The sequence below is a fragment of the Phoenix dactylifera genome, chromosome 18, assembly GCF_009389715.1.
Source record: "Phoenix dactylifera cultivar Barhee BC4 chromosome 18, palm_55x_up_171113_PBpolish2nd_filt_p, whole genome shotgun sequence".
Lineage (NCBI taxonomy): Eukaryota > Viridiplantae > Streptophyta > Magnoliopsida > Arecales > Arecaceae > Phoenix > Phoenix dactylifera.
Genome location: NC_052409.1, coordinates 486,644 through 496,091, shown reverse-complemented (window position 1 = coordinate 496,091; position 9,448 = coordinate 486,644). Strand labels below are relative to the sequence as shown.

At 37.5% G+C, this 9,448-nt stretch overlaps 1 protein-coding gene across 2 annotated transcripts; it reads left to right on the top strand.

Annotated features, from left to right (window-relative positions):
• Positions 1–651: 651 nt before the first annotated feature.
• Positions 652–8,198, top strand: LOC103706918 (protein prenyltransferase alpha subunit repeat-containing protein 1-B). 2 transcript variants are annotated; one of them, XM_008791186.4, is made up of 11 exons: positions 652–797; positions 1,331–1,421; positions 2,088–2,495; positions 3,016–3,126; positions 3,660–3,750; positions 4,596–4,664; positions 5,436–5,513; positions 6,680–6,772; positions 7,072–7,122; positions 7,288–7,524; positions 7,659–8,198. In XM_008791186.4, exons 2-11 carry the CDS (start codon positions 1,339–1,341, stop codon positions 7,779–7,781), a joined length of 1,344 nt encoding a protein of 447 aa, XP_008789408.1. In that variant the 5' UTR covers positions 652–797; positions 1,331–1,338; the 3' UTR covers positions 7,782–8,198. The 2 variants fall into 2 exon arrangements, with proteins under 2 accessions (XP_008789408.1, XP_008789409.1); XM_008791187.4 differs by having other exon boundaries at positions 669–1,421.
• The last annotated feature ends 1,250 nt before the right edge of the window (positions 8,199–9,448 follow it).

The following is a 9,448-nucleotide window of genomic DNA, read 5'->3' as shown; positions in this document are numbered from 1 at the left end:
GGTAAAGTAGATGCAGGTAATGGCGGGTCGGATCAGGTAGACAAAACAGCTTAGGTTGGCTCCGATGGTTATAGCTTATAGTTATAATTAATAAGATTACAACAGTTACATAAACGGAAGAAGTGTAAAACTTATTCTTTTGTGACTCAATTTTTGATTCAAGTAGAGAAAATTCTAGTGTACATCAACAACTACAATATCTTATTTTTAAAAAACAGTTTATACATAAATCAAATTAATTGAGGGCTTATTAATAAAATAAATAAAATAATAGATTGTTGTAATTTTCACCAAGTATAAATGTTTTCCCAATTTTAATAATAATAAATTCCTAAATAAAAGATATTAAGGGAGGGGTTGAACGAAGGTTATATTATATCGGATTGGATTCAAGGCGGAGCATGCCATTATCTAAACCTGCTTCAAGTATTGAATTTAAGATCCTTACCTGCCTTTAAGTTTAAATGGATTGGATAAAACCTGTCCATTTGGGTCGAATCAGATGTACCCAATGGATTGGCTAAAATTGCTACCCCTAGCCGTGTCGTCTTAGATTGGGCTTGGGAGTTTATCAGCCAGACCAGGTTCAAGGTTGGGCCAGTGTGTCGGCTCGTGACATCGAGCATAGGCCCGGCCCTACCCGATAAGTAATCGGGTCTGAGTTCGAAGCCGGCCTGGGGAGTGCGTAAAGTGGGAGCCGGAGAGGTAGCTGTCCTGGATCCCTAATTCGACGTCGCCCGCCCTCCTCCCCTGATCGGCGCCCATCACCATCTTTCCCCGATCCTGGCTCCCAACAGGTGCTCCTCCTCCTTTCCTCTACCTCTCCATCCCTCCCTCCCACCTCTTCCCATCGGCTCCCCCCTCTCTCTCTCTCTGTGTCTCGCCGCCAAACACTGCACCCCCGAGCCATGTCACGGCCCGTAGGCGGGAACTCCTCCTCCTCCTCTTCTCTCTCTCTCTCTCTCTCTCTCTCTCTCTCTGTGGCTCCTCTCTCTCCCTCCTCCGGTCCGGCGGAAGCCACGACCTCGTTCCGGAGACCCAAAATCCACCCCTCCCCCCCCCCCCCCCCCCCCCCTCTCTCTCTCTCTCCCCGTGTATTTGTGGGGAGCGGTTCGTGTGGGGCCCGGGCCCTTCCATTTTTCGCCGGGCTGGACTCGGGCTTCAGACTTTGATGCCGGAGGCAGGGCGGGATCCAGGGCAACCAGGCCCGGCCTGTCAGATGCTCTAGTGTTCGGTTTTAGGATTCGGATTCTTCTAACAGCCGATCCGTTTCTTTCTTCCCAACTGCGTCTTGGTTACTCCTACTAAGAACCGGATTCTTGGTGATTAGTTGAAAGGATGGGAGAGGATTCGCGCCCTCGAGGAGATGGAATGGAGCTTTTGCAGCAATTCGAACTTATTCTGGAACGCGACAGTCTCATGTAAGCTCATAGTTGAGGGGAATTGCTTTTTTTCCTATATATATCGAAGGTCTATTTACTTCATCCAGGAGATCTTCCTGAGCTGGCTTCAATAGATTCTAAAAAAGTTTACACAAACGAATCTTTTCTTTTTTAATACATCGCCATGTTTTCGTGTTTACTTTTGAGTCCAATTATTACTTATGTACAAGCACACGTCATGAATCACATTATGGTCGTTAATTGAATCACTTCTGCGGAAATCCCTCCTCATGGAGGATTCAGTTAGTTTGGGTTGGTAACATGACAATGGGCATGATCTAGTGTCCCTGATATGTTTTCATTGACTACGTCATTCTAATAGTTAGTAGAACTGGAGTGATGATATTACTGTCAAAGCTTTAGCTTTTATTCATATCTGTTTCTGTATGTTTTTACAATTGTTTATTTATTTATTTTGCTTTTATGCTTTGCTTGTGTTACCCTGGTGCTGTAATTTGAAGTAATCTGCTTGTGACAGTGTTTGTGGTTGAATTGCTAACATCGGTAGTTGTAATCTTCCTGTTCTTGTTATTTCTATCCTTATATGTTTAATTTTACTTATCTTCCAACACCTTTAGGGCTAAGGTTTCTCAATTCATTTCTTTTTTTAAATCTCTTCAGTTAATATTCTTCACATGTATGCAGCAATGAAATAGGCTTTGTACATCCATCCCAGTTTGCATCATTGAATGAGGATCTAGGTGGTTCGCTACCCCAATCAACCAACATCGTTCAATCCCCAGATGGAATCATGGATCCAGATATATCAGAGTTTGGCGTAATCCAATATGACAAGACAGCTTTCTGGAACTACAATCATAAGTTGGCCATCTCAATTCAGGTGTTACCTCAACTATATAGTGCTGCTCTGCATGCATATAAGGATGTAACCAGAAGTTATAAAGGGTCTATCAACTTGTCTCTGAATCTAGATGCTCCTGAGGATACAGCTGCCCTGGCAAATTCCAGTCATTTGCTTGAAAATGAGATACTAAAGCACACCAGGGCTCTTTTAATTCTAAGCTGTGACTTTGGCAGTGCATGGAATTCCAGGTCATTTTCTCCCCTCATAGTGGTATATGAAGTTTTCTTTCTCGGTCAAACTTCATTCCTATTAGGTTAATTGCTAAAACAATGCAATGACATGCCCTCTTTTTCTCATCGATGCATGAGGGCACTAGTTACCGGTTTTCATTAGAAAGTATACATAATCTTCATGCATTTTCTCGAGGACTAGTAAATGTTGCAGAAGATTAGATTGTAGCTTTTGACTTATATTCTTAAACTCTTGACATAATCCAAATAATTCTATAAACCTAGTGCTTTTTAAAACTCATGAAAATACTCTAGGTGCTCGGGCTATATCATGGTATATCAATATTCTATTAGATGCATGGTTCACTTCATGATATAATGATAGAAGGTGCCATGTGGCAACATAAATTGTCCAAACCATTTGCTAGGTAGGGAATAGATAATTAAATAAAAACAACAAATATAGCTTTCTAAACATATATTTTTCCCTCTCTGCTTTGTTAGTTATGCATAATAGTTGCTTTAATCTGTGATGCAGGAAGCTAGTACTTTCAAGGAAATATAAGTTGTCATTATTTATGGATGAGCTCGAGCTATCCTCGCTCATTCTCTCATATTCACCAAAAAGTGAATATGCCTGGAGTCATAGGTAATATTCCCTTTGTTCTGTGAACTTCAAATCTTGTCCTATTCAATAAGGGAAGGGGAAATTTCTATTGGATGTAACAGGTAGTGTCATTGGTTTCAATATTGCCCTGCATCTGTATTCTGATTTATAGGTGCAGGCATCTCTTATGATATTATCTCCTTATCCAATCCTTCCTATAATGCATTTCAATTTTTCCATGGGAAAAAAATTGTAGGATACCATCATATTGACCTATTTAGAAGCTGCGGTTTCCTGTAAATTAAAATCCTAGCAAGCAATTAACTTTCAAAAACAACAAGAGTCAGAATTCTTCCTCAGGAAGGCTGGTGAGAGAAATCTGACCGTTGCTTCTTCTCAAAATGGTTAATAAAGTTAAAAACCCACACTTTCTATTCCTTTTCTGAGTTTATCACCTCTAAACAAAATTGTCCTTGATTATTCTGTATCAGATGTGCTTTTTTACTTTGTATTGCCTTCCTAGTTTTCTCTATCAAGTAAATCAGTGGTTTTAATAAAACATCAATTGTTTTCAGGAGGTGGGTGATCAAGAAGGTTGCAGATAATTTTCAAAAATTGCAGGAGATTGTAGAAGAAGAATCTGAGCTTGTGAAGAAAATAGGAGAGGTTTATTTTAGTTCAGTATACATATGCTTTAAAATCTGAAGTTTATTAGTTTTAATTGTTAACAAAAGCTTATTTATGAATTTTTTTTTCTTTGAAATGTTTTGTTGTTTACCGTCTGATAAATGGTATGATGCTACCAGCAAGGATGTATAACTGCACAAGAGATCTTGATGGTTCTTGGTGGATTCTTTTATTAGGGAGAATATCAACTATCAAGTGACATGGTCCTTGTCTAGGGAAAACTTCATCATAATCCTTCACCTCATTGCCCTTTCTATCCGTGATGTCCCCCTTTTTTTTCCTCTTTGGTGCAAAGGTTGCTAACTCTAGAGTGTTCTTGTTTCTTTTGGGATATGATCTAATGTGAGAACTGAATGAGAAATATTACTTATAAATTTATGCATGATTATGTAATGCTTTGATACTTGCATGTGTTTGTATACTCATTGCATGCTTTTAGGGAATCTCGTCTTTTGTAGCCTGTTGTTTCCTCATATTACTCATAAGACCCAACACCCCCTCCCCCAACACACATACACCCTAAAACAAAAAAGGGAATAAAAATAAGTATAATTTATATCTGCATTGCCTTTTCATTTTTGTCACTATATATTGGGAAAGCAGCGACTCTGCTTGAAGTTCTAAAATAGTCTTTTGCATTGTTGATTCTTTAACTTTTGTTTTTCTATAATTCTTGGGTTTTCATTGACATCACCAGTATGCGGCTCTATTATGGACTCTCCTTATGCCTGTGATATGGCACCAGGATGGCAGCAAATAACAATTTTTGGCATTCATAATTTTTTTCTTCTGTTATGCTTATGTTTCTTCTTTTACTTTTGCAGAGATCAAAAATGAACTATCGTGCATGGAATCATCGTTGCTGGCTTACTTTTTACATGACAAGAGCGCAGGTTATATTAGACTTTTGACATGGTTTTTTTTGGGCAATCAAGTGTTTGTATACCTATAACAGAGGTCTGATAATTCGAAGGATTTAAAAAGTATGTTTATCACATTCATGGAGAGTATTAATTAGAGTTCTTAAAGAGGTTATATGGTTAACCAGTAAACTGAGTTCTGCTTTTTATTCATTTGACCGTTTTACCATTTGAGGCTGGTTCTCATTCACCAAAATGTAGTAAAGACTCTTTGATTTTCCTGCCTATTTTTAGTGGCGTGCAACCCTTTTTTCTGCACATATCTCTGTAAAGTTAGTCCTTTGTAGCATAGCAGAAAGGTGACGAGCGATTTGATTGCCAGGATAATACTTCAAAGATCAACACCCAAATGAAGTAAACTGGATTGAAAAATTCTTCATTTGGTGAAGAAAGTTTTCTTCAGAAATTTTATTAACATGTCAAAATGTATTAGATGCATATTTATAGGATATGAACCCTAACCCTAATTCAGATATTAAACCTAGTACAAAGCAAGAATTATTCTACTACAAATATAGAAACCTGGCTAAAATTTGATACTATCTCTAATGGAGAATTTATAGGTAAATCCGGCAATCTGCTGCATTGCATCACTTTGGCTAACCTGCTGGCTCCGGTTACTTGGCTTGGTCTGACTAGTCATGGCACCTGCTGACTGCATCTAGTGCCGCATCACTTTGACTAATCAAAACATGTTTAATTACTATCATAATTGATGTGCCTAATGCCAACATATGTTTGCAGGTTCTTGACGAGCTGTACAAATCGAGAAAATGGGCTGAATTGCATGTTGCTGATAACTGCTGCTTCCATTATCGTAGGGTGAGCTTCTCTGTCAGCAGTGACTTTTTGCTTAGGATATCAGTTTGGAGACTTCTAATTCATAAAAATAACTAATAAACAAAATTGATAGTGCTATTAATGTTATAGGATTTATTTCCATTATTTTGTATGTTTTTAGTTGAAGGTTTGTTGAAAAATAACTATCATTCTGCAAGGATTCTAGATTATATTGCTCCTATCTTTCTTTGTACACGAGAAGTTTACTGTGATTATCATTTCCAAACGAAAACAACATCGAGGAGAAGATACCACCACCATTGTAAAAATTTCTAATTGCACCTTTGCTGACCAGTAAATTTGATTCGAATAGATATTCCTGATTAAAATACCATGAGAGGCCAGAAAAACTGCTAACAGGTTCTACAGTATTCACTTGGTGGAGTCAGTGCAATCCATGCAAGTTGTAACTTTCAAGAGATCTCTTTGTTGTTTAAGGGGATGCGCATGTAGTAAATTAAACATTATCCAGTGTCTTTATAAAATTCTTTTGGATTGCTCTTTTGCTACTAAGCTAGTCGCATAGCATGATTTGTGCCTTGTAAACTTTAGATATCATATTCTTCTCCATTGTGCAGTTTAATTGGCTGATCTAGCCACTAGCCTGCAGTCTGTACTCTTTCCCAGCATAGGGGAATTTAGGGAAGGTTCTATTTTTAGGGGAACTGTAGCTATTGATTTGGTGGACTTGCGAAACAACCAAGTGTTGGATGGGTGTCAACTTTCAACAAAGGTCAATCACAGAATTAGAGTGAGTGTTGAGTTTGAATCAGTCATGAAAGTAGGTCTCTTGAGTTGTAAACACCAAGTACAGACAGGTAAACATATCAAAGGTTGAGACTATATCCGAAATAGAAAAGAGAATTCGCAAGGGGACCACTTATAGTGTTATAGTGGGAATATAATATCACAGTCATTGTATTAGCTCCTTGTGACTTGTTTAGCTAAACATCTTGGAGATCTTAAATAAGTTGATCTATGGAAGTTTTGGGTTTCCATCTTTGCTGGCTGGCATTGTTTAGCCTCTATCAATTTCTTTAGTTAATTTAGTTTCCCTTAGTATGGTATATGTTGTCTTTTGGCAATAAGCAATATATTACCAATATGCAATTTTACTATTGATTTTCTGTTTCCCTACTTGGCTGCAGCGCTTGATGCTTAGATTGCTGGAAGATAGTCTTTTTAAACAAGATGTGGGAGACTCTCTTGATCACAAGTCTGAAGTTGCGTTTGGATGGGTGGTATAATTTTCTTGCTATGCGTACTCTAAGTCATAAGAAATCTTAGTATACTGTTGTCTTACCTTTTAATTATCTTGTTTCCTCGCAATAAAGATTCATTTTACTATTATCTGGTTTTATTAAAGGTCCTAGTCTAAGCTTTGTTATCTCTCTAGATTAGAGGGGTCATCGTTCATTCTATTTTCACTATTTTCACAAAAAAAAAAAATTTGTGGCATTTTTATAGGATTTTAATGATATTCTTTAGTGAGTAGACCGAAAACAGTGGAATAAAATTACCAGCCACATGATTTTGACAGGAAGAGCTCAAGTGGAATGAGATGCTTATTAAACGCTATGTGGGGAGAGAGGTTTGGTGCTTCCCTGCTCAACAATGAAATATGTTATGGATTCTTGCATTGTCCTTTTACGAGACAAATGTCTGTGCTTTTTCTTGTAAACCTTTTGTAAATTTTGGTTCTTCATAAATAACAGTGATGATAGTATCTTTTTTTTAATTTTTGAATTTTTATAAGGCCTTGTGGGTTCATCGGCGGTTCCTATCTCAGTGTTGGGTTAAGCACTTTGCCACAGACCAAGAAGCACTTGCCCATGTTTCAGAAGATCATTATGACAAAAGCACTGCCTTGGATCTTTTTCTGAGCAAAGAGCTGCAACTATTGCATGCCTGCTTGGATGTCTCAGCTGATGGATTTGAGGACCCTCAAATTCAAGCTCAGCATGCAGTGTCTTACATTCTATGGATGTCAAAGGTCCAAGATCTAATTTTTTTTAATTTCCTGGAATTATTATGTGAAATTAATTATTTGTTTCATCGATGCTTTTATATCTGTAACTAATGCATGATATGATGGTTCTTTACTTGTCCCCATACTCTTTGTTACAGCAAATTCCACTGCTTGAGAAGTGTTGGCTTCAAGAGAGGTTGAGAGAGGTGGGAGACCTCAAGGTCATATTTAGGAGGACAAGCCTGGAGAGGTCCTTACTTTGGGAAAGTTTACTAAATTGACTGCCAAAAGCAGGAAAGCTGTACAGATGGTAGCTGCTTTGAGTGGTGTTAACTCTATGATTTTGTGCATACTGCCCCTCCAACTATTATACATCATTTGTATGGTATCTTCAGTCAATCAGATGCATGCTAATTATTGGATCAGTTCTTGCTTGTGCCTTTGGGTCTCGAGGAACCTGATGAGCAAGATCCAGCTCATCACTCCAGAAAGATTGTCGATGGCAGATAATTATCCAAAATCGTATACTGGCTTTCATGTTTTACCATCCTATTCATAGTATCTGATATCTAACCAGGATGCTGGCATTATCATATTTATTCATAGTGTGTGCTTCAATTTGTTGTTTCAAAAATCAGTATTTTCTCTTCGCGACAGAAAATAAAGAAGATTCTCTCTCTATTATTTCATTGCTAGAATATTTCTCATGACATTACTGTATTTCACTATGCTAATGTTGAAATTTGTAGATATCAATGCCATGGAAATATTTTTTCATACTACGCATAAGATACAAGAACCCCCTAGGCGACAAAAAATAGAAGAGAAGACAGTTGTACGCTCGTGCATCTCACGTGAGATGTCACGTGTGCAGATTCTGAATGTTGTTGTTCCAATCTTCCCAGCCTCTGGGTTGCATCACAGTCAGCTCGTCCAGGTAGAGGTTCAAACTCTGTTTCTTTAAAATCATTTGTGAACTTAGAAGAGAAATCTAGCTCTCTCTTTTTTGCTGCCATAATTCTTGAATAGGAAAAAAATTCATGTTTAGCACTCTGGAATTCCAGTATAGGGTCAAGATAATTAATAATCTAACGATATTTTTACATGTATTTCTGCATGCAAGAATGCAAGGTAGTTGCAGGCTCGGACTGCATGTGGATACTCTTTTGGATACGTCATCACACTATTATGAGTTAATATGATAACTAAATAATTGGCATCAAAGCTAACTACATGCGAACCCAAATGAATTCTTTAATCTTATGATTTGATATTGCCGCCGCTTGACATGATAATGGTCAAGATGTTCAATACGTAGGTTTCTAAATCTCTGGGGGAAACCGCACATTTGCAGGCCATAAATTTTGAGCTGACAGACTGGGATATGATCCCATTTCGTCCGTTCCTTTTTCGGGAAAAAATGCATGCTGTGTAAGTTACTGTAACTTGTTTTTACGGGGTCATATTACTAAACAATTCGAGAGCCTGCTTAAAGAATATTAAACTGAAATTGTGCCATGGTCCACGAAGACATGACACGTAAGGTTTAACATGGGATGATTGTCAAGCCAGGATTTTTTTTTTTTTTTTTTTTTTTTTTGATACAACGGCTGCCCTCACTTGTCATACCAGAAAAATGGCAAAGCCCGGCGTTGAAAAAAGACATTGTAATGCATATATATGGTATCCATTTTTTATTAGAGCTACCAAATAAGCTAGCTGGTGGTGAGCTAGTTTGAGTTCTTGCTTGGAATTTGGCTCCGCTCGCTTGAAATTGCAAATATGTATATAATTTTATATATTATGCATTACTCTATTATTATTGTATAAGAAATAGATGATATTATTATTTTATAATTGTTTTTTGATTAATATAGATTATGTAGAATAGAATGTATTATAATTATGTGCTAAAGTTATAATGGGGATTATTTCTTCGAACCATATA

Bases quoted from the DNA above. Each gene is read 5' to 3' on its own strand.
- LOC103706918 (XM_008791186.4), top strand. From the start codon at position 1,339: ATGGGAGAGGATTCGCGCCCTCGAGGAGATGGAATGGAGCTTTTGCAG. The intron at 3,127-3,659 runs GTAATATTCCCT...AATTGTTTTCAG, and splicing joins GAATATGCCTGGAGTCATAG to GAGGTGGGTGATCAAGAAGG. The intron at 3,751-4,595 runs GTTTATTTTAGT...TTACTTTTGCAG, and splicing joins TTGTGAAGAAAATAGGAGAG to AGATCAAAAATGAACTATCG.